Here is a 25,763-nt window from a genome sequence, read left to right on the forward strand (position 1 = left end):
TCACCAGTAAGGATGTGAATCGGGCTTTGGACGATTGAAAATATCATTGATATTTTCAAAATCATCATAAATCGGGGGCTCCCCCCAAACGATAGGAAAACCCCACAATATTGTTCATGGGAGTTTTCTTATCATTTTGGGGGAGGGTGGGGAAAAACGGCACACAAAAATAACCCCTAAACCCACCCCGACCCTTTAAAACTAATCCCTTAGCTTCCCCCACCCTCCTGACCCCCCCAAAAACTTTTTACAGGTAACTGGTGGTCCAGTGGGGGTCCCGGGAGCGATCTCCCACTCCTGGGCCGTCGGCTGCCACTAATCAAAATGGCGCCGATGGCCCTTTGCCCTTACCATGTTACAGGGTATCCGTGCCATTGGCCGGCCCTTGTCACATGGTAGGAGCACTGGATGGCCCGTGCTCTTTCCATGCAACAGGGGCCAGCCAATGGCACGGATACCCTGTCACATGGTAAGTGCAAAGGCCATTGGTGCCATTTTTATTAGTGGCAGTCGACGGCCCGAGAGCGGGAGATCGCTCCCGGGACCCCCACTGGACCACCAGGTACACGTAAAATGTTTTTTTGGGGGGGGGGTCATGAGAGTGGGGGAAGCTAAGAGATTAGTTTTAAAGGGTCGGGGTGGGTTTTTTGTTTATCGGCTCGGGCGCAGCCGATAAACAAAAGCGCAATCGGGCCGGCCGAAAAATAAAACATGATGTAAATCGGAACCAGAATCTGAACCAATTCCGGTTCTGATTCACATCTCTACTCACCAGCACTCCTCTCCTCTCTCTCCCACGGCTGACACACTGTCAAAAAGGAAGCTGCAGGAAACCGGGATATATATATAAACTGAAAAAATAACGCACCACATATTAATGTATGCTAGCAGCATAAAATGAAGCAACTATGTTGATGCAACATATAATTTAGCTGGTTAACTTATGCGGCTAAGTGCAAATATATGCGTATATTCAGTGACATAGTCGTGTCACTTAATATACCATGTAACTTAGCCAAATAAGTTATATCCGGCCAAGTTACTTAAATGGCCAGATATGAACATTGACCGCAGAGTGTTTTAATAGAAATGTTTAGTTTCAGTTCTTTAAGGGGTTCTAGTGTGGGTTTCCCCTTAAGAGAGCTGAAAGATGGTCATCTCTAGATGTGGCCAAAGAAAGGTATATAACTGGGTCATGGTTTGGCAGGAGTCAGTCTCTACAAGTCAGAGAAGCCTTCAGGATGTAGGAGGCTGGAGGGAGCCCTGCAGGGCCTCTTCCCCTCAAAGGGAGAGGCCCAGCTTGAAGTGGATGGTATTTTCTCCCCTAGAGAAAATGACTAGGGATCAAGAGAGAGTGAAGAAGAAGGGATTTTCCAAAAGGAGGAATGCCGCCACTGAGGACCAGAGTGTGTAGGAGACAGGAGAAATCCTAAGCACTACTGGCGAGATGGACACAGGACCTATGGGAAAAGGACCTGGTGGTCAGTAGAGTGTGAGTACTCCGTTAAAGGAGCTCTATATGAGTAGCAGATGGGAAAGGGGTGTACTATGTGTGGGATATTTTAGTGATCCTGAGGAGTGATTTTTGAAAGTGAGCCCCTTGTCCCACTTGTGAATCAAGTGAAGGAGTGAGTTGTACTTTTGGGATATAAGCCATATATTCCTGCTGAAAGTTGGTTCAAAGTAGTACATGGGAGTAAGCTAGGGAGCACTGAGAGGAGAGGATCACCTCGCTGGTGGCTGAAAGGAATCCGTAAGTTTTTGCTTGGGAAATTTTTTTTAAAAGTATTGGGGTGAAGTTAACTATCTGGGAATATTATTTAGTGTGTTTGTGCTTTTAATAGTAAGACAGGGAATAAACGGAAGTTAGACTGTTTATATTTTTTAATAGCCAGTCAGTAAGGCAGCTAATAAGCAGTAGTTAGTGTGTTTATTTTTAATAATATGTAAGGCAGCTAAAAAGTAGAAGTTAGAGTGTTTGTATATTAAAATAAAAGTAGCCAAAAGCTAGAAATATCCTAAGTTACTCACCAGAGACTATAGTTACTCACCAGAGACTATAGTACACCTCTCCCCAGTCTCTTACAGGTCGGCCCAAGGGTCCACTAAACAGTTCACTCACAACAGTGGCCTACAGGGGAATGATCAAACTCTCAATAAAGTTTGTTTTGGGTTTTATATTTTGTGAAAGTGGCACCTGCCAATAAATTAAAGGGTGAGCTAGGGGTGGGTGGGCAAGGGGTGGGAGGGTTGGGAAATACAGTCTAACTTCAGTTAGTCAGCCAGAGTAACCCACTGCTCTCTTGATTAACAATGTTGGTACCTAATCAAACCAAATCACACCAAATCATGCCCCAAGAGGCATGGAACCGCTCCCCCCCCCCCCCACCATGTAGCAGAGGGTAGAAGAAGGCTCCCCTCCGGCCCCCCCCCCCACCAGACCCACCCCAACCCCCACACAAATGGCCATGAGATGATATAATGCAACAGTTCAAAAGTCCAGGCGCACAGTTGACCTTCTGTGCCCCCAATCCAGAAAGTCTCAACGCTGTAGGCAACAGCAACAATACTAAGGGGCAAAGGTTCGTAGTCCCTCCTTCAGCAACCTACAAACGTGCAGGCATGGATGAAAGGCCTCAACCCAAAAGGCCATGAAAATCAACAGAACTGGAGAAAACTTGCAGGGGACACCATGAACCAACCCGGTAGCTCGAATGAGGCAAGTAAAACCAGCATGTCAGTGGTCGTTACTCTCCGCCAGCAGGTGGCAATGCAGCAATGAAACTCTCTGCCTCCTCTTTAGTGGAAAAGAAGAGGACTTTGTTCTCATGAAAAACACGCAGCTTAGCAGGATAAAGTAGGCCAAACTTAATACCCTGCTTATGCAACACGGTACATGCCGGTGACATAGCTTTCCGTTGTGCAGTCGTATGAGGAGAAAAATCATTGAATTGAAGAATTTTGTAGCCTTGGTACTCCAGGGCCGCCTGTTTTTTAAAGACCCTCATTATTTTAATTTTGTGGGCCCATTCAGTATTTTTGCCAGCACCGGCCGGGGTCTAGGGGTGCCCTCTCGCAGTACCCCAATGCGATGAACCCACTCACAAATCAAAAGATCCAGGCAAAATTCTAAGGCCATCTGTACTGGTAACCATTTTTCCACCAAAGTGGGACGCTCACCCTCCTTGACGGATTCAGGCAGCCCAATAATCCTGATATTATTCCGTCGGCTCCGGTCCTCCAAATCCTCAATCTTTGCCAACAGTTCCTGTTGAGTGGCCTGCAGGGTAGCCATGTGGCACTCTGATTCCACTAATCGGTCGCCATGATCCGACAAAACATGTTCCACCTCATCCAGTCTTTTAGTCTGGCCCTCCAGGGCTGACTTGATGTCCTCCATAGAGGCTTGTATTTTGGTAAGGTGAAGATCCAGGACTGCCGTGACGCTCTGAGAGATCTGGAGCAGAGCGTCCACTGAGAGAGAATCTAGGACTTTTGGGCCCGCTGGAACCTCCGCCATCTTGATGGTGGTGGTGGCACGGGGATGACAAGCAACACTCTTGCGAGCACTTCTCTGTCGCATCGCCCGCTCTTCACTAGTATGACCAAGGCCCCGGGGACTCGGAAGGACCCCAATTCGTGGCACTGGAAAGTCCGTCAGTTGTCACTGGGGGGGGGGAAGGGCTGCAGTCGCGGAACCAAAATGCGGAACTCAGGTTCCTAACGCCCGTCACGGTCACTTCAGAGGCACCGCTTTTGAGGGTCCTGGGATCGAAGCCCTGGCCTCTGAAGACTATGGCACCGACAACAGTGTAGGGCTCAGAATACCCCTTCTCGGGGGATTGGCTGAGTGGAGCGAGGTAACGGGCAGCGTCTCCCAAAGTTAGCCATTAGGTGCCAAGCAAGAGCTCACAGAAGCCAGCCCACATTGTAAGCCATTAGGGGAAACATTAGGATGGCCGCCATCTTGGCCTCGGTAACACGTGCTGCGTAGGACTGCAACCATTCCAGCTGCAGTGCTGCAAGATACTCCCAGCGCTGGCATCTCCTGAAACCAAGGCCTCCCCGATGCAATCACTGCCGGGTCAGCAGATCATTTGTCTGGGGGGTGGGGGCAGAGCAGGCATGCTTACTGCTCCAATTATTGCTGAGTTCCAAAAGTTTTATTGCTGAGTTCCAAAAGTCAAAGTATATCAATCATCAGACTGAGGGTACATTTTATTTATTTATTTTATAAGCCACCCTTTTTCTCATATATTGTCCAGGGAGAACTATAGTAAAGGTACAATAAAAGTCACATTTCTGGTTGGCTCCATTTTTCCACAGACAGGCTGATGCAGTCCTACGTTTATCCTCATGATTTCAAAGTCCTGCTTTTCTTAGTGAAATCAACAGTCCACAGATGTAATGGGGCAACAAAGGACTAGATCAACCTGCCATGAAACAACACAGCCTCCAAATCAGATACCATGTGAAAGACAAAATCAAGATGAGTTTTAAAAGGAGAAAAGAGGGGTTTCTTATCCCATTTAACAAATATTAAGGATGTGCTGTCATCTCAAAATGAAATGAAAACAGTGATATTTGCTGTATTATTTTGTGTCATTTTCCATTTGAAACCACACAAAAAACCTCTCAAAATATTTTTTGTCAGTTTGTCATTTTAGCACATAATATTGCCAAATTAGCATGCACTGCTAAAAAAAAAATACAAGCATTAATAGCAAAGCAAATGAAACAAATGAAAAAATAAAAATGAAACAAAATACAAGGATAATGAAACAAAAAAATCAAACAAAATGTTTCTATGCACCCCCCTATTAGCTATTCTAAATAGAATATACCATGAGATAACAATTAAGATCACACGTTTTACTGATGAGTTCTATAGCAGTACCTTCCTCTCTTATGCTGGTGAGCTACTGTACCTCTTGCTTACCTTTTTCTCTAAATAAGAGAAAATCAGATTTTGGACTTCTTCAGGCGGAGGGAGCCTGTACTTCTGATACAAGGATGCATGCTCATTCCCTTCAAACATTCGCACAGCCATCAGGGACCACACTAACACCTAAAAGGATTGCAAACTATTGCTGAGTTCCAAATGAAAGCATTTTCTGATAGAGGTGAGGACCACATCTAGGTGAAATCATTTCAGCTGGAATGTTCAACTACAATATTATGAAATCAAACGAGATCTATGTGACATAATTGGATGGCTGAGAACTATTGAACTTTTGTAACCGCACCTCGGTGTGTCTATCCTGCACGGGAGGGGACATCAAATAATTTGTTTCTCTTCAGGGTTGGAACCACTCACCGGCCCAGCTGTTTCACAATCTCACTTATTTCCAGGGTGGGATCCTTTATAGGTGGTGGTGGTGGTAGAGGGAGGAAGATTTATTTCCAGGGTCCAATGTAACAGGGGTGACTTTTTTTACATATTCCATTCTCCTTTGTGTGTCCTTGTAGTGGGTGCAGCGAGTGCAAAAAAAAAAATTCTGGAGTCACTGAGTTAGTGTCCAAAATTAATCTTTACTGTTCAAACAATGGTATTGAATGGCACAATAATTCAAACTGATGCCTCTCAGAATTATCTTGTTTTCTTACAGTTTCTTTACCTCTATCTATAGAACCAGGGAAACAACCACTCTCCAGGGCTTTGTTAATTGGAGCTTCCAAGTGGGCAGGGTCTCTTTAGATTGGTCAAAAAATCCCTCTAATCTGATAAAAATGTTAAAGAGTCTGTGGCACAGAGTAAATTTTCTCTTTCTCTTCCCAGGGTAGTGAAACATAGGATGAGTGTCCACAGTGATTTTTTTGTTTCCCTTACTCACGATTAGCAGAGCTTCAGGATCTCCTTGGATCTTACACAGGCTCTTTCTTTCTTCTTTCTAGATCCCTGATGAGAGGGATCCCCTTGAATCAAGCAGCTCTCTTTGTTTCAAACTTCCTCCTGGATCTTGATATCAAAGTCTGTTTCCCCAATAGAATTTAACACCAGAGTTCCTCCTTGCAGCTGTCACTGACACCTCCTTTCCTTGTGGAGGGTCTGGAGGACAGGTCTTCCCTAACCTGCCCTGAGCCCAGGCAGTGTACAATGCTCCTACCACTTAAAATCCTAAACCTGAAAAATAGGCCCAGAGGGAAAATCCTATCCGGCCAGTGAGTGGTTTGGATAAGGAAACCCCTCCCAACCCTGGTCAGGACCACCCAGCAGGGCTTGCTTGGCTCCCCTAACTCGGTCTGAATAAAAGCAGCTAAGCAAAACTACCTCCTAACTCTCAGCAAACTTAATGGGACTGCGCCCCCCCCCCCCCCCTCCAAAGCTCTCTGTAGGGAGCTGCTCTATAGACTCAGGAGAACGGCCATTCCAGACCCCTCAAAGGAAGAGGCTGCATTTGAATGGTAATCTCTCCCTTCACAACTAAGTTGCACTCTCTCTCTAGCTGAAATAAAGGCTCACCCAGGGTCCATTATTTCAGCTAGACCATAGGGTCTGTCATAGTTTCTTTACAAATAAATAAATACAAATAATCAGCCAGTGAGAAATGAAAAAGGGCAATGAACATGCATCTGGCTGACAAGAGTGGAATAAAATTTGAACAAAAATTGAAACTCCAAAACAAGTATTTCAAAGAATAAGCTTGCAATAATCAAATTCAGCCAAAAAGTGTATGTACCCATGCAGATGTGGATTTGAAAACATCATAAGCAATATTGGAAGAAAATACCTGATAGGTGACTGCTAGGATTCCAAGTAAAAGAACAAATAATCTTTAAGAAAAGCTAGTATTTTTAATAAGGTTTGAATTCTGCAAAAGATGCTCTTGTTCTGAGATATTCAGAAGATCCAGAGAATAAAAAGTTTCAAGTCTTAAATTCAAAAGTAAGGTCATGGGATGGTCTGCATCTACTCAGATTCCTGCAACTAGGGCTCTTTGTGCTGAAACCTGGAATATATGTCCATGCCTTATTAGAATGTCTCCTCCCCTCATTATCCATTTTAGAGTATGTGACTCCCTAATGATATCATGCATATCTGGAAAAAGGGTGGAGAGAGATTATTGAACCTGCCCCAACAACTAACAGCAGCAAAGAGTAAGAATATAAACTGAGAGTTTGCCAGTACCTCACTCAAATAAATTGGATTATTTTCTCATGTTTGACCATCGGTTCAATAAAGTACAAAGTGCAAGAACAAGTGATCCCAGCTTAGCACACAGACTGTTCTGACATTGACTGGTGTTCTGGACCCTTGCCTGAGTTGGGACTGACGCATCCTGGGAGGAAGACCACTCACAGGTTCCCAACATTAGGAGGAGAGGCTGACAGATGACAGGGGCCGGAGGCTGAGGCTTCACTACTACTAGCCCCGTTGAGCCCTTGGGTTCCGGGGGCCGGCTGCACTTAGGTGGGCCCCTGTGATGAAACTCTGATGAAGGAGGATCCGATTCCAGGGCTGGCAGCGAGCAAGAGATGAGAGATCCGGTCCGAAGGTCCAAGACAGGTGGCGAGCAAGAAGCGTGAGGTCCAATCCGAAGTCCGGGGCAGGAGGCGAGCGAGAAGCGTAAGGTCCAATCCGAAGACAAGCCAGAAGAATTTGTCCGAAGGAGAAGAGCAGGAGCAGGAGCCAGGCTGGAAGACAGGAACAGGGACTTGGAACACAGGAACCAGAAAAAGGAAGACAGGAACAGGCGCTAGAACAACAGGAAAGCAGGAACTAGAGCGGCACCACAATGCAGCAAGGCAGACTTGCTGCCAAGTCACCAAGGGAGTGTCTGCTGAGGATTTTTATAGCAATCACAATAATAAAGATTCAGCTATGGAAAGAGGAACTCAATGGGAAGTGGTATCTAGCAACCGTCATATATTGCCACAGTGGACTATGTGGCTTATATTGTCAAGCCCGTGGAACACTGGGCTTGTCTAATCATAGGTTGCACAGATTTTTTTTTTTTTGGCTTATATTGTCAAGCCCAGTGTTTATGGCTTATATTGTCAAGCCCAGTGTTCCACGGGCTTGACAATATTTATTTATTTAACATTTTTATATACCGCAATTCATGTAGCAAAGTTACATATCATTTCGGTTTACATTAAAACAATAATAAGCATATAAGAATGCAATTACATTACAACAGGGGAGTGAACTAGGATAAGCGGGGAGAAAAGTCTGATGTATGTTAAAATGAGGAAAAGGAGTAGTTGTTTGGCTTTAGTCAAATGCTTGTTCGAATAGCCAGGTTTTTAGTCTCTTTTTGAAAGTGTTCAGGCATTGTTCTTGTCTTAGTTCTGGTGGTAAGGAGTTCCATTCTGCAGGACCTGCTGTGGATAAAGCTCTTTTGTTTAGAGAGGATTTGATTGGTGGAGCGAAGAGAGTTTCTATATGCTGTTCTTACTGGTCTGGATGGTATGTGTAATTGAAAAGGTATATTGAGGTCCAGAGGAATGAGGTTGTGTATAGATTCGTGTATGATAGTTAATATTTTGTAGGTGATTCTATATTTAATTGGGAGCCAGTGTAGATTTTTTAATACAGGTGTAATATGATCTCTTCTTTTGGTCTTGGATAGAATTCTTGCTGATGCGTTTTGGAGCATTTGCAAGGGTTTAATGGTATTAGTCGGGAGGCCGAGTAGAAGAGAATTACAGTAGTCGATTTTTGAGAAGATAATTGCCTGAAGAACTGTACGATAATCTTGGAAACGGAGGAGTGGTCTAATCCGTTTTAGGATTTGCAGTTTAAAGAAGCCTTCTTTTGTGGTATTATTAATGAATTTTTTTAGATTTAATTGTTTGTCTAGGATGACTCCAAGGTTTCAGACTTGAGCTGAAAAGGATGGTTGATTGTTGTAGGTTTGTAGGTTTATCGTCTTGTGTTATCAAAAGTATTTCTGTTTTGTTGGTATTGAGAATTAGGTTAAGGCTCAATAGAAGGTTGTTGATGGATTGAAGGCATTTGTTCCAGAATTCTAGGGTATTTTGTAGAGAAATTGTGATTGGAAGGAAAATTTGCACATCATCTGCATAGATGTAGTGTGTTAGTTTTAGCTTAGATAGGAGCTGGCAGAGTGGAAGAAGGTAAATGTTGAAAAGGGTGGGGGATAGGGAAGAGCCTTGGGAAACTCCTAGAGATGCACAGACTGGGTGTGATTCATAATTGTTGATTTTGACCTTGTAGAATCTGTTGTGCAAGAAAGACTTGAACCAGTTAAGGACTGTGCCTTTGATTCCGATGTCGGTTAGTCTGTCCATGAGAATTGCGTGGTTTATATATAAGCCATATAGTCCACTGTGGCAATATATGACGGTTGCTAGATACCACTTCCCATTGAGTTCCTCTTTCCATAGTTGAATTTTTATTATTGTGATTGATTCTTGTTTTCAGCCACACTTGAGTCATATTTATAGTGCTATAGAGGATTTTTATAGGGCAGAGCCCTGGTGTCCAAAGGAAGGGCTGGCGGCAACTTTCTGCCGCGAGCCCTTTAAATCTTTAGCAGAGGTGCGCATGTGCGCCTAGGAGAGGAAGCAGCTGGGGGCTGCACCGGCAGTGTCCTGCAGGCCGGAGGCCCCGTACCTGCAGCGACAGAGGCCCTCCGGCCTCAGGGAATGGAGCAGGGGGGGTGGGTGTTTGAGTATAACACAGACCCAACAGTCCTTTCTGAGTGAACTTAACACTTGCACTACACACAGTTCCTATTCCCTTTTAAACTATGTTATGCCCAAAATCTAAAAATGCCATTATCTGAGGGTCATGTAATGCAGTTCAAAGAAGCAGATGTGTTTTGAGAGAGCTCCTCACAGGGGGCCCAGGAAAATCTTTTAAAACCATTTTGTGATGATGAACTCTGGCAAAATTTTAAGTGACCTCATAATATTATAGTTAAGACCACGCATGGATGAGTTTGTCATCAAAACACTGAGAACTCAGGAGAGTAGCACTAGTGAGCTTTACAGAAAATGGTCACATAGAGGATCAGTTTTTGGAGAACCCTAAAAAGAGCAAGGCATCAGCACCTTTTAATTACTTCAATTTTGCCAGCTGCTTCTCAATGTAATCCACTGTGAAGTGCCAAAAAAGCAGAATATAAATCAAATAAATAAACAAACTATATAGTGATAATATCAGAAGTCAGAAGCAGTAAGACTGAGACAGCATTTACTGTGACTTTGGGGATGAAGCAGATGAATTGTGATCCCCTTTCGCTGGTGAAAAGGGTACTGTATAAGGGAGTACCTGCTAACCCTGATCCTATTTTTGACGAACTTGATAGCCTGACAGAAATGATCACGGTAACTCAGGTGATCATTTCTAAAGAACTTGCTGGTTTGACCTTAGAGGTCAAAAGTTTCAAGACTGTTTAAAGCAGGTGAATAAAACATACACTCACTATTACAGCTGCAAAATTAAATAAGAAACTTGGTTTTATCCAGCATGAAATGCAGAATATTTCTAGTTGGAATAAGCTACTTAGTTTACAAGAAGTATCAGAAGGTATGGATATTACTCATCATATGCAGTCTAGCCATGATTACAGTACAAGGATAAAAGTGCTACTTAAGAATGAGACCACAATTTAAGGATCTAGGACATAGGCTTGGATTACTGTTTCTTGTGTGAATATGTGTTAAGCAAAACAACAGTACCAACATTCTTTATTTGCTAGAGGAGATGAATCCTACACTGAAGAAGCACTTGGGCATAACTGGATGGCTTGAAATGTTTTATTGTAACAGCTTCTTTTCTCTATGAAACCCGGTTCTTGAAGAGGATATATTCTTCCAGGGCACACAAAATAATGTATATATCAGAGGCTGTCTTCCTCTGCCATTTGTCCCCTCCAATATTAATACCTGAGTAGTGAGTCCTTTCTGTGGGGGGGAAGCTAGTGCTTGTGGCCCGGGCGGTGAGGTGAAACCCTTTTCTCTATGCAGCTATGTAGTGTGGTGCTGATACTTGCCAGGGACAAAGAACACAAAACCCAGGTCTAGGTATTCAAGAAATAAGTGGTTTTACAGATGAGCGTCCTTCTCCTCTCTGTTTAAGGGTTGGTGACTCAGGTTCCTGGGGAATTCTTAAGTCTCCTCGAATGAGAGCTTCAGGGTCCCCAACTCTGGAGGGTTCCTGTGCTGTGAGGGAGTCTCCTTAGAGGTTTAAATAGCCCTACTGAGTTCCAATAGTCTTCAAACAGGTACCCAGCCTGCACCTGTATCCTAGGGGGAAGATCCCTTGGAGGGTCTTCAGTCCTGCTCTTCTTTCTCCTTAGTTGTTTTATTGAACCTCTCTGAAGGAAAGGCCTTGAGTGACAAAGATCAGGCACACTAGGGATGTGCAGAGGGTACGGATTCGTCCGATTCGGTATTCGTATTCATCGGCGGGCAAATGCGTTGCATTCATTCAATGGCGCCCCCGATCCGTTGATACGTTGCATTCATTTTCCGGTTACCATTAAAGTAAAAGGGGGAAGTATTTGCAGCCTATTTTTTGGCTGCAGAATTGGGGTTTGCTTATCAATTCTGATGAAACTTCTGGGGAGCAATCATCAGAACGAGAAAAGAGCTCCAAGGTTCTTAGACTGTGGCAAAGTGGCACCAAAGTAGAATGAATAGCCTAAGGTACTTTAAAGGGGCAAAGGGATACCAGGAGTGGCAAGTGTGATTTAATAGAGGTGCAAAGCAGCAGCGAGAGTGTCAAAAACAAACCACACTTTCAAAAGAGAGCACCGTTAACGGATGCATGAACCTTCGAAGGCAGTGCGAAAGGCAAAGCGGAAAGACAAGTGGCATCAACAACCTACAGCACAATGAAGGGGGAACATAGCAAGCAGAAAGACTAGCACCAACACACTGAGGAACTATGATAGTGGCAAGAAAACCACAAGGAGTTGAGTGAGTCATCTGGTGTATGGCAGCAAGGCAGAGTGGCAGAGGGTAGATACAGGCTGGTTACACCCGGGGAGAGTTCCCTTTCCTTTGAGCAGGAAAGGGCTCCCCAGAATGGGTTGGCCCCTAGAGTGGAGCACGAGCCTTCAAAGCATGGCGACGTGGAGGAGGTCTCACTGAACAGCGGTTCAACATGGGTCAACAGGTACTAAGAGATAAGCTGCTACACCTGGGGAGAGTTCCCTTTCCTTTGCGCAGGAAAGGGCTCCCTAGAATGGGTTTGCCCCGAGAGTGGGGTATTTCCATTGGTGTCTAGTGAGTTCTCGCTGGTCTTTTAAAATCTGGTGGAGTTAGCAGATATACAATCGAGAATTTTCAAGGCTGAGGCGGAGGAGGTTTCCATCTAAACAGTGGTTCAACGTGGGTCAGAGGGTAGATACAGGCTGGCTACACCCGGGGAGAGTTCCCTTTCCTTTGAGCAGGAAAGGGTTCCCCGGAATGGGTTGGCCTCTAGAGTGGAGCACGAGCCTTCAAAGCATGGCGACATGGAGCAGGGTGCCATGTGAACAGCGGTTCAACATGGGTCAACAGGTACTAAAAGATAGGCTGCAACACTTGGGGAGAGTTCCCTTTCCTTTGAGCAGGGAAGGGCTCCCCAGAATGGGTTGGTCCCTAGAGTGGAGCATGAGACTTCAAAGCGTGGCAAGGTGGAGCAGGGTCTCACTGTGTTTGCCACAATCTAAGTACCTTGGAGCTCTTTTCTCATTCTGAACATGGGTCAACAGGTGCTAAGAAATAGGCTGCTACATCAAAGGAAAGTTCCCTTTCATTTGAGCAGGAAAGGGTTCCCTGGAATGGGTTGGCTCCTAGACTGTATAATGGTACAAATTGTTAGGATTTAAGCATTTGCAAACAGATCATGACTTCATAAGCAAGATGGAGGAGTTTTCTTCTCTGCCCTGAAACTAAAGAAAATTGTTTGTTTTATTTAAGGATCCATGCTGTGAAGGATTACTAGTTTGAATTGCCAGAGACTGACATTTCCCTTTGCAACGAGGGTTTAGCCATTAGGAATGGACATAAGGCCTGGATGGACAGACACAGCAATCGAGGACAGAGGTCAAGCCCTTGTAGTGACACAGGTCGGGACAGACAGGCACAGCATTCGAGGACAGAGGTCAAGCCCACCTAGGGACATAAGGCCTGGATGGACAGGCACAGCATTCGAGGACAGAGGTCAAGCCCACCAAGGGACATAAGGCCTGGACAGACAGGCACAGCATTCCAGGACAGAGGTCAAACCCTTGTAGGGACATAAGGCCTAGACAAACAGGGACAGCATTCAAGGACAGAGGTCAAGCCCACCTAGGGACATTAGGCCTGGACAGACAGGCACAGCGTTCGAGGACAGAGGTCAAACCCTTGTAGGGACATAAGGCCTTGATGGACAGGTACAGCATTCAAGGACAGAGGTCAAGCCCACCTAGGGACATAAAGCCTGGATGGACAGGCACAGCATTTGAGGACAGAGGTCAAGCCCACCTAGGGACATTAGGCCTGGACGGACAGGCACAGCAATTGAGGACAGAGGTCAAACCCTTATAGGGACATAAGGTCTGTATGGACAGGCACAGCAATCGAAGACAGAGGTCAAGCCCACCTAGGGACATTAAGCCTGGATGGACTGGCACAGCATTTGAGGACATAGGTCAAGCCCCCCTAGGGACATAAGGTCTGGATGGACAGGCACAGCATTCAAGGACAGAGGTCAAGCCCACCTAGGGACATTAGGCCTGGACATACAGGCACAGCATTCGAGGACAGAGGTTAAGCCCACCTAGGGACAATAGGCCTGGGCGAACAGGCACAGCAATCGAGGATAGAGGTCAAACCCTTGTAGGGACATAAGGCCTAGATGGACAGGCACAGCATTTGAGGACAGAGGTCAAGCCCACTTGGGGACATTAGGCCTGGACGGACAGGCACAGCAATTGAGGACAGAGGTCAAACCCTTAAAGGGACATAAGGCCTGGATGAACAGGGACAGCATTCGAGGACAGAGGTCAAACCCTTGTAGGGATATTAGGCCTGGATGGACAGGCACAGCATTCCAGGACAGATGTCAAGCCCACTTGGGGACATTAGGCCTGGACGGACAGGCACAGCAGTTGAGGATAGAGGTCAAACCCTTGTAGGGACATAAGGCCTGGATGAACAGGGACAGCATTCGAGGACAGAGTTCAAACCCTTGTAGGGATATTAGGCCTGGATGGACAGGCACAGCATTCCAGGACAGATGTCAAGCCCACCTGGGGACATTAGGCCTGGACAGACAGGCACAGCAGTCGAGGATAGAGGTCAAACCCTTGTAGGGGCATAAGGCCTGGACGGACAGGCACAGTATTTGAGGACAGAGGTCAAGCCCACTTGGGGATATTAGGCCTTGACGGACAGGCACAGCAATCGAGGACAGAGGTCAAACCCTTGTAGGGACATTAGGCCTGGGGGGACAGGCACAGCAGTCGAGGACAGAGGTCAAACCCTTGTAGGGTCATAAGGCCAGGACGGACAGGCACAGCATTAGAGGATTTCCTTTGTGCAGATATGTTGTGGTTTGACCTGTCACTTCTTCCTGAACTGGTTCACTGCCAGAAGAAAATGGCATCTTTTTCATTTCTGAAAGATAATTCAACAGAGGATGTTTTTAAAGCAATATAGACTGCCATTTGTGAAGCAAGAACTAAGCTGGAGATTATTTTTGAATACCCAGAAGCTTTTAACTGTACTTATGCACTTCAGCTGATGACAAAGGAACTTGAAGAGCTCTCAGAAATAAGAAAACTGCTACTCAAGTCCAAATCTACAATATCAACCTATGTTGACTTTGTGATTTACACAGTGCCTCTGTAAACAATGGGAACACAGAGGATGAACTAGAGTGCAACTACCACCAGTTTTCAATAGTACTAGAAATATTACTGTTGGCAAGGTCATGAAAAATATTGAGCATATGAAATATGCAAGCTCCAAACATCTTAAGTCAGCTTTATATGTTCTTACATTCCAAATGTGGACGGACAGGCACAGCGTTTCAGGTCAGGCCCATGTAGGGACGTACGGCCTGGATGGTGGATGGACCGGCACAGCATTTCAGGTCAGGCCCTTGTGGGGACGTACGGCCTGGACGGTGGATGGACAGGCACAGCGTTTCAGGTCAGGCCCTTGTGGGGAAGTATGGCCTGGATGGTGGATGGACCGGCACAGCGTTTCAGGTCAGGCCCTTGTGGGGAAGTATGGCCTGGACGGTGGATGGACAGGCACAGCTTTTCAGGTCAGGCCCTTGTAGGGACGTATGGCCATAAATCCTTCTATGTCCTGCAAAATAGAGTCCTTGCGTTTCCACAAGGTGGATGCCCAAGACAGGGCCCTACCATCCAGGTATGAAAGGATGTAGGTAGTCTTGGAGAGAGCTGTAGGAAATAGAGACGGCTGTAAGGCAAAGTGCATGCAGCACTGGTTCAAAAAGCCCCGGGTCTTATGGATTTCTCCGGAGAGGCGGATAGGAGCTGCCAGTGGTACAGCAGTCTTCAAAGTTACCTCTGCTGACTGACCTTCTTGGTTGGAGGCTGTGCCTTGAACCTTCTGAGTGTGTAGCTGATGAAATGCTGCAGTACGTTTCTCCAAGGAGTCTTGCTGCTCCACAATGCACTGGGCCAGGCCCGGTATGGCCTGCACGGCATTAAGTTGTGCCAGATCCATGGAGTTAGCAATCTGTTAGGGAGTTAGCAGTCTGCTAGGGAGTTAGCAATCTGCTGGAGTTAGCAATCTGTTGTTATTTAGGAGAGTTGTGGGTGGATCCTTGGACCAGTGGCAGATGACCATGCCCCCGGGGGAAAGATCACGAGAGGGACCACTGGTCAGGCTCAGAGTATGGAGACAGACACACACTAGTTATTTTATTAGACAGTATCCTGAACCACCAGAGGTGGCAATAGTGAGCTGGAATGCCCGGCTGGGCTGTAGTCACTCAGATACTGGAACAGCAATCCCTGGAGGCTGAGCTGTAGAGAAACTGAAATATAGTGAGTAGGCAGTGTATGCAGAGTTCATGTACCGAACCTGATGGTAATACTCACACAATGTCTCATAGAAGCCCAGGAGCAGGAATGTATAGGCCATCGAGGAGCGAGTACCTGGTTCCAGGGAAAGCTCTGAGAGAGCGATGGTAACTCACTGATGTAGTTGGCAGTGATGACTTCCAGGCAGAAGAGAATACGGAGCAAGTCTGGGAATGAGGGCCCTCGAGGAGCGAGTACCGGTTCCAGACTGTCACCTGAAAAACAAAGGAGAGAGCGAGGCCCCCGAGGAGCGGGTACCCCTGGTAAGTCCAAGGAGGCAGAGTAGCTTAGGTAGAGTAACCCAAACCCTATCCTTGTTAACTCAATCTGTTAGCAAATTCTAAGACCTTATATATCCGTCGTGGGTGATGTCATCTCAGGGGGATGCCCCTGATGTTCGCGCCATTGCCAGTACTTCAGTTGGGGCCGCGCCATGCGTGCGCCTTTAGGACTCCAGGAAATATGGCGGGTTGCAGCGTCTAGCCAGTCCAGGGACGCCGGAGGAACTTTGGCAGAAGGACGCCACAGCAGCCAATCTTCCCGCGGTCGAAGAGAGAGTTGCCAAAGAGGTAAGGAAGGTGGAGAGAGGGCGTCAGGAACCGACGGACACAACAATGAGGGCAATTGTCTGAAACTCAAAGCTCCCGTGAATGAGAAAGACTGGTAGAGATAATGGAGGAGTTGAAGTGGTGAGGCCTAGGAGGAGTCCTCCTGCAGATCCTAGGCCTGTCAGTTTCCTGGATAGATGGGACAGGTTTGGATGGCGTGGCCTAATTGGCCACAGTACATGCATAGCCCCATGAGTTTGCGGAATCGTCATTCCTTGGAAGTTAAATGACTTCGTCCTAGTTGCATAGGCTTGTCTTCTTCAAAGGAAACAGACGGTAGGCTTGAGGCAATAGGCACATGTTTAGGATGGTTAGCTCCCAGAACGGGCTTCCGAGGACTCTTGGTCTCTTGAGTTTGGTCTCGAATACGGCGGTCAATTCTCCCAGCCAGTTCCATGAGAGACTCAAGTGTATCAGGCATATCGTGAGCCACCAATTTGTCCTTTAAATGAGAGTTGAGGCCCTCCATGAAGATAGCACATAGACATCCTGTGTCCCAGTGTAACTCGGATGCTAAAATTTTTTTTTTTAAATTTTATCTTTATTACTTTTTTATCAAAAATTACAAAGAAATGACCTTTGCAAATGCAATAATAGGCTGAACATTTGTTATCTTAATCTAACCAGATAACAGAAGAAATTTTTAACTTTTCTTTTGAAATTTTTTTTTACAGATATTCAGTGCTTTCATCATAGAGGTAATGTGCAGGAGATTAAACATTGTAAATGAGGATTAAAGAAAAAAGTAATATCAACTAACTTACTACCACAGAAAGCTCCAACATTAACAATCTAATTACCTCCATCATTAATAGAAACTAGCATCTAGCATTCAAGAATTCTTGTAACTGAGTGACTTCAAAGAAAGTATATACATTCCCATGCAGTTTTAACACACATTTACATGGATATTTAATAATCATAGTTGCACCTAAAGCAATAACGTTAGGCTTTAACGATAGAAAAGCCCTACGTCTAATCTGTGTATTTCTAGCATGGTCGGGGTAAATCCTATCCAAACCTTCCAGAAATAATGTACCCATATTGTTAAAATATGCCTGCATCACAGAATTCATTTCTTCTTGGGTCTGAAAAGTCACTAAAAGAGTAATTCGTTCCACAATCTCAACTTGTGTTTCCTCTAAGTATTGGGTAAGATTTTGAAAATCTATGGGTTCCCTAGGAACACTATTGCTTATAGGGGTTTGCTTAAATGGTAAATGTAATTTTTTTATTTCAGGAATATTGGCTGAAGGAATTTTTAAAGTTTCCTTCAGATATTTTTTTTAAAGGTAATCAAACTCTCCTCTTTCACCTTAGGAAAATTTAATATTCAAATATTCAAATGTTTAATTGTCTTCTCAAAGAACTCCATTTTCCTAGATGTAGCAAATCTTTCTCGGGTAATAACCTCTGATAAATCATTTAAACCCTTTACCTCCCCTTCTGAGGATAGAATCTGTGTACATTGTTCTGTAAGAATTCGCTGATGGTCTTGCGTTACAGAATCAAGCTTCTTAGAAACTTGCTGTAATATTTTTGATTGATCCCGAATACTATTTGCTTGTTTCTTCATTAAGTCTGCTAAGAACTCCAATGTTACAGTTGTTTTTTCTTCAATCCCAGCTAGGAAGATATTACCCACCCCCAGAATGTGTTTTTGATCTTGACTGCTAGAAGCATTAACCTCTAGGGGAGTTTCCATTCCCCAAGGTAAATTTAATCTCAAATCTGGAGTGGAAGTCCTAGCTATCTCTACTAATTCCTTACAGTTTCCAGCTGGCTGGGATAGTATAGTAGAAGTATCTCCAACTACACCAGCAACTGAGGGAAAGCTTAGAGGGGAAGCTATAATCAACTGGCGAGGTACAGGGGGACTCAAAGATATTTCCCCAGGGGACAGTTGTGTTCCTCCCACAATCTCCCCAATGGGTGTAACCAAACCCTGTGTTACTGTCGGAACGGCATATTCAGGTATGAGACATTGTTGAGAAGAAGGATTAGGTTCAGCTGGGAAAACCCTTACCTTAGCCTTCCTTTTATGAGGCATAATGTTTAAGGAAATTACAAACAAACAAAGTTTCAATTCCTAAAACAGCTCTCTTACAAAGTTCCGGTATTCAAATTTATACCGCCTGCAGGGGCAACCCCAGAGTATAGGAAATCATATACTAGATCTCTGGGAGATCCAGTAGTAAAACCCCCAGACAAAACCCGGACAAATCCGGACGAAGCCAGGCAAAGCCGCGTGCCCCTTAGGCACGCCGGCTTTGGCAGGCGGCAGTGGCGTGCCGCAGAAGTGCCAATCTTGTAGGCAGTCTCTGGCCCCTCCCACTGACAGAGTCACAGCAAAAGGCAATTCAGTGAGTTAAAAACTCACCCAAAGTAAAGAAACAGTCCAGCCAGTCTCCCGGAGGGTTTTTCAACGGTAATTATCTCTCCAGCTGCTCAAACAAAGGGTGCAGAAGTGCCGATCTTGTAGGTAGTCTCTGGCCCCTCCCACTGATGTCAGAGTCACAGCAAAAGGCAATTCAGTGAGTTAAAAACTCACCCAAAGTAAAGGAACATTCCAGCCAGTCTCCTGGAGGGTTTTTCAAAGGTAATTATTTCTCCAGCTGCTCCGGATGCTAAAGTCTTGAATTCGATCACGTAGTCTGTTAGCAGCTTATTACCTTGCTGGAGTTTATGCAGAGCGGATCCAGCAATGGTGTAGCTAGCCGGGTCATCAAAGACAGACTTGAAAAGTTTTAGAGAATTTCTCGCTATGCGGCAACAGATTATTTCATTAGGGTTCACTTTCTTTCTACTTTATCCATGTAGATGCGAACTTAAGAAGGGAGAACACACATATGTTTTCTATCAAGTAGATCAGATACAACAATTTGTGGAAGCCCAGCAATCTGTTGTATCAGAATTGCCTATTGCAGAATCATCTCTTTCAAGTGTTTTACCAATAAGTGAGTAGCTATGGTAGGGAATATAGAAATGATGCCAGTTGGATTATGTAAAGTTTTTTCATGGTTAATTTTCAGGAAAAAAATCTCCTTTAATCTATATTTAATTTCCTTAATTCAGCCTCGCCTTTTTCTCTTTTTTTCTATTTTCTCTATATTTTCAGAGTTTAACAGAATGTTGTTTTCAGATATACAACATTTAAGAAGGATTTTTCAACATTTTTATTATCCTTAATTATTTTTCAGTATATGTATACTAAACGTATCTGAATTGTTTTTTTTTCTGTATATGTGAAATGAAAATGATAAATAAAGAATAAAAAAAAAAGTTTTAGAAATCCTGATAAGTCATTCAGGATAGGATCTTCACGTTCCCATAATGGTGAAGCCCAAGCCAAGGCTCTTCCTTCAAGTAGAGATAGGATATCTATCTTGGCAGCTTCTGTGGGAAAGAGGTCTTGGCAGCTTCTGTGGGAAAGAGGGTAGGTTGCAAGGAAAAATGCATATGGCATTGGTTGACAAACCCTCTACACATCTGTGCATTGCCCGTGAAATGGGTAGGCATGGATAACGGTACGGTGGTCTTGACAGTCACCACCAGAGACAGCAATTCTTTCACTGGAGTTGCTGAGGTATTCAGTTGTGCATGTAACTGATTGAAGGCAGCAGCCAGGCTTTCCAGAGACTTTTGTTGCTCAGTGATCCACTGGGCTAGGCCAGGAATGGCCTGGAAGGCTGCGAGCTGAGCCGAGTCCATGGAGTTAGCAATATGTTGGGTTTGTGGCATATTTGTAGACTCTTGGTCAAAGTGGCGATGACTCCTTCCACGGGGAGGGGCCCCTTGGGGAACCACAATGATTGGCTAGACTCAGTAAGCAGATATTGAGGAAGGAAAGCTTTATTATACTGCAATTGATGAGTTGAATCTTGCCTGAGGGAAAGGAGAGTACTGTAGTCCAGATATCACAGTAAGCTCAGACAGTCTCGATAGATGAAGGTCTCACTCAGAAGTATCAAAGGTCCGGTAGTGTTCCACAGCATGGGATAGGAGGGTGGAATGAAGAGAGCTGGAGTGTAGTGGTACTCAAGGAGCAGCAGCGCTGGTAATTTCCTTCGGTAGTTGGATGAAGTGAAGGGACCCATGGTCCAAGGTGCAGGATAGGCCCTCGAGAAGCGAGTACCTGGGTGCACCGAGTTTTCTGAAAGAGAGCAGACAGGACCCCCGAGGAACAGGTGTCTTGGTTGTTAGGTAGAGCACCTCGAAGGGCGAAATAGAAGCGAGAGGCCCCCGAGGAGCGGGTACCCAGAGCTTCTGTTGGAGCGAGATACCCCGGAGGGTGAAGTAGAATCCAAGCGTGCAGCTTAGAAGCGGTCAGAGTAGGAAAACCGAAGTCCTTGCTAACTCGCTTGACTGGAGCGGATTGGAGGTTTAAATTCCAGGAGGTACTGATGTCATGCAGTGGGGCCGCCCCCAAGGTTCCCGCCAATACATATACTTAAACATAGGCAGCATGAGCGCGCGTGCCTTAGGAGGACTCAGGAAGAAGCATGGCGGACGGGGGTGCTCATGCTGGCTCGGAGACGCCGAGGGTTTCGGCAAACAGCAGCAGAGGCAGCCATCCTTCCCAGGGAGGAGGAAAAGGGTAGAAGAGAGGTGAGGCACAGCGGTCACAGCCGTCTGCGACCGACGGACGCAACAGAATTATTTAGATTATAAGCAGTAACTTTTACTTCCAGGGGAGATTCGAACCCGAGGAAGATGATGGAAGTATAAATGGTGAGATCACGCCATTACTTATTGTGCTAGAAGCTGTATTCTATTTTAGTACTAATTTGTGTTTCTTTATAGACTTGACAAATGAACCAACATTGGTTGAAAGTTCTTATCTCTTGATGCAGACTGTCTCCAAACACAACTCATGTTGTGATAATGAAATCAGATTTTGAACTCAACCATTAACCATTTTATTTGCAAAAAGAAATCAAAAAAATGTTGCATAATTTTTGGACTGATGATTAAGAATAAAGCAATGAAGGCTGGGTGACCAGAAGTGCTTATTATAATGATCCTACATTAACATAGTGATGTATGTTTTATAAATAGTTTAAGAAAGAATTCTTTGGGAGGTTTGATTGTGAATGCACATGATTAATGAAGTGACTTTGGATTAGTGGAAAATTATTTAAACGAATCCAGGAAGCGCTACCATGAAAGATAAATCCTGTTAAACACAAAAATTAAATTATTTTACAGAATTATTCAAGTTCTTTAATATTTGACTTGAACATGAACTATCAAGAGAAGTGTCCTTCTCGCATGCTAATTAAATCAGGGTATAAAATCCTCAGGTGGTAATTAAGAGCTCAGAAATATTTTATTAATTTCGTGCATTATTGGAGATTGTAGGAATTCTAAGAGAACGCTGAATAGAATAACTGTCAATGTGTGCGAGTAGAATGTATAAATCATTTCATACTATTCTTAAAAGTTTTATGCAATCACAAGATTAAAAAGAGGCTCCAGAACTTATTAGTAATTGTCATCACCTTAATCACATTACTTATTCTGGACATCCTTTCTCATAGTTGAAAAAATCCTATTACATGATAACATTATTCCATATTATAGTATTCCAGCTCTCATTAAGCAGGATAATCTCAGTTATCTTTTGATATATCAGTGTTCAAATACAATAATGGGAAAATTTTAAAATGGCCGCACGTGTAAACATCGACACTTACGTGCGTGGCCAGGCCCTGCGCACACCGCACACATTTTCAAAGGAGCCCAGCCACGTGCGTAAGTGCCAATATGCGAAAAAAGTGCCAGGCCCTGAAAAAGGGGTGAGCTGGGGCTGGTTGAAGGCCAGCTGGGACAAGGGCCATTAGCTGCTGTTCTGGGAAAGTGCGCTTTGGCAGCTGGCTGGTGCATGCAAGTTGCTTCTGATCCAATGAAGCAGTAAGTAAAAAAATTTTTTTAATTATTTTAGTTAGGTAGGGGGTAGGGGTTGGGGTAGAGAGGTGAAAGGGAAGGAAGGTTAAGCAGGGGGTATGGAAGTTCCCTCCAGTCCGCTTCATAATTGGAGTGGACTGGGAGGGAACTGGGGGAGGCCCAACTGGGTTGTTGCATGTAATTTGCTAAAATTCACCCCCCCACATGCGGATTATAAAATCCGGTATGCATGTGTGTGAGGCCCATGAATTTTATAACATGCACATGCATGTTATAAAATCTGCGCATCCATGTGTGCGCACCGGGAACCGCGCGCACACCTTTTAAAATCTACCTCTTAGTCTTCAGGACCACACAAAAATTACATTTAGTCTGCCGAAGATAATTGGAGAAAGGAAGTTAGAATCTCTTTTTGAGCTTGTTCAGTCAGGATAGTAGGTACATTACAGATAAGATTATGAGGTCAAGAAGAGACTTGGTTCCTTCCCTCGCTCACTAACAGTGGACTCTAGCATCGAATCCTATCAGCTAAAGTTTCTCTAAAGTCTCTGGGTTAAGTAGATGCTCTGATTGTCAACAATGTAATCTAGCCACATCCCCAAGCAACGACTTCATGGGAGTTCAAGATAAGTGGGCGCACACAAAGAGACAAAGACAGTCATAAAAATAGAAAATAAAGTAGGAGAAACACAGAAATATAGATTAAGTGAAAAAGGACATACTATTTATATGCATGTTCTTACTTTCATAGTAACACACAGAAAAGAGGACGAAAGGAAGACGTAGTGCTTACCTACAGGATTCTGAACCGTCACAATCCTTTTGAAGCTGTGGAAAAAATAGAATCACCACAAAGAATGAATTCTTAATATTTAATTTAAGAAATTCACTAGCTAAAACTTAATGTTTAAGAGAAAGTGCCAACATTTCTGATGTTACTTGACATTCCTGCTTCTCATGTAATCTCCCTTTTGAAAGTTAAATGCTATTACAGTAGATATCCTTAGTATTTTCTCTCCAGTTATCAAATCAAATTTGTTCATGTTATGACCATGATTCGCAAGTGGCCCTAACACCATTACCTCTTTCACTAAATCATGTCATCCTCTAAGGATTAGGTGTAAAATAGTTCTCCTCCTTCTTAGTTCTTGTACCAGCTGCTCCATGAAACAGTCATTTATTTCATCTAGAAACTTTATCTCCTTAGCATATCATGTGTGATATTTACCCAGTCAATACTGGGGTAGTGGAAATCACCAATTATTACTATGTTGCTATTTTTGTTAGCTTTCCTAATTTCTGTTAGTATTTCAACATCTACCTGTCATTCTGGCCAGGTAGGCGGTATATGCTCCAGCTATTATTCTATTCCCCTGCAGTGCATTTTGTTTCCTGTAGAACTTTTATCCTGTTTGCCTCTGTCCTCTTCAGCATATAGTGCCACATCCACCAATTTGATCCACCTTTTCATTGCAATATAACTTGTACCCTGGTGTCACAGTGTCCCATTGATTAACCTCCTTCCACCAGGTCTCTGAGATGGCAATTATATCTACCTCTTCATTCAGTGGTATGCATTCTAACTCTTCCATCTTACTTTTTAGACTTCTAGCATTTGTATACAGGCATTTCAAACTAGTGATTAGTTGCCCAAGAACCAGTCCCTCTCATCTTTTCAAATCAAGTAAGTGACCTTTGCACACTTTCAGCTTTAATACTTACAAGCAAAGGCTTAACTTCTGCAAGTTCACAAATTAACCCAAAGTCCTAATTCTAAACACACACAATTCATAACAGTGGCAAACTACTACTACCCTTAAAAACTCACACACAACAATCCCAGCCAATAATAGTGTAACCCTTTAAGAACGTATTTTTTATATGTTTGATGTTCTTTCCTAGCAAGTCCAACTTACTACCAGCAGATAAAGAGTCTGCAGTCAATGATTGAGTAGTAGTAGCCCCCCCTTTATTTGCTCTTGGGATTGAGAAAACATCGTAGTTTTTATGTGCTATTTTATTTTTCATAATTGTGCCTGATTTTTTTTTAACCATAATTCAGTTATTGCAATGAAACTAGGTTTTGTGTAGTAAAGTAGATCAGAGATTATTGGAAATTTCTTCGTTACGGATTGGGCATTCACTAGTAGGAAAGTTGTTATCATCATCAGTTTGTTTATAGTTACATTATTTGCGCTAAAGTTCCTTTTTATTGGTCAAAATAACACAATTATTAGTCAAAATAACAATTTACATGACAGTCTTTAAGTAACTACATTTTAAATTATTACAGAAAAAGGTTGTTACTTAAAGTTGCAGAATTTTAAATATTTTGAGCAGAATTTCCCTAGAAATTCACTGTAAGAGTGTCCCTTCCACTCGCTCTCCCTATTCCTCTGGCCACTTTGCCCTTTCAGGCCCCAACTCCTCCACCTGCCAATATCTCTCCCCTTCACCTCTAGGCTCAACCCTTTCCACTCTATTGCTACTCCCAGAATTTGACCCTGTTCTCAGTACTGCCCCTCACACAGGCTCCCTCTCTCACACACATGCTCCCTCTCTATAATACACATACACACACCCTCATACAGGCTCCCTCACATACACAATCCCTTCACACAGGCTAGCACACTCACATACACACAATCCCTTTTTCATACACACGAGCTCCCAATCTCTCACACACACATACACACTCCTTCACAATCTCCTGAAATAGGCTCCCTCTCTCTGGAACCCACACTCAAGCATCCCCCCCAGCCCCCCTCTTTTACCTCCCATGCTCTCTCTCACCCTCCTGCTCTGTCACCCTCCCCTCCCCTCACATAGGCTTCCTCTCTGAAACCCACAAGCATCCTCCCCACTCCCCCTCTTACCAACCAAGCTGTTTCTCACCCTCCCCCACACCCCCTCTCCTCTCTCTCACACACATTCTCTCTCACCGGCATCCCCTTCCCCTCATATAGGCTCCCTTTCTCTGAAACCTACACTCAAGCATCCCCCCACCCCCCTCTCACCAACCATGCTCTCTCTCACACCCTCCTGCTCTCTCTTGCCTTCCCCACCCCCCTCTCACCAACCATGCTCTCTGTCACCCTCCCCTCTCTCACACACACATTCTCACTGGCATGCCGCGAGACATGCTCCATTTGCGGCGAAGATGAAGTCCTGGGTGCGCCATTCGCAGCACATGGGAGCCTTCCCTTTTCGCTGTGAATGGTGCGCCAGGCCTTCATCTTTGCTG

The 25,763-nt window shown here is 44.4% G+C and overlaps 1 protein-coding gene across 1 annotated transcript in view; it reads right to left on the minus strand.

Annotated features, from left to right (window-relative positions):
- LOC115081981 (putative methyltransferase DDB_G0268948) overlaps nt 1-23,692 on the minus strand; it is a gene marked incomplete at its 3' end in the record, with an annotated part of 47,266 nt that extends 23,574 nt beyond the window's left edge. The window contains exons 1-4 of the mRNA XM_029586220.1: nt 23,602-23,692; nt 23,313-23,347; nt 6,732-7,635; nt 4,940-5,068 (exon numbers count right to left, since the gene is read on the minus strand). Coding sequence (XP_029442080.1) covers nt 4,940-5,050 — 111 coding nt within the window. The remainder of the gene's footprint in view (nt 1-4,939; nt 5,069-6,731; nt 7,636-23,312; nt 23,348-23,601) is intronic.
- Nucleotides 23,693-25,763: the final 2,071 nt, after the last annotated feature.

The sequence above is a fragment of the Rhinatrema bivittatum genome, unplaced genomic scaffold (genome assembly GCF_901001135.1).
Source record: "Rhinatrema bivittatum unplaced genomic scaffold, aRhiBiv1.1, whole genome shotgun sequence".
In the NCBI taxonomy this organism is placed as follows: domain Eukaryota; kingdom Metazoa; phylum Chordata; class Amphibia; order Gymnophiona; family Rhinatrematidae; genus Rhinatrema; species Rhinatrema bivittatum.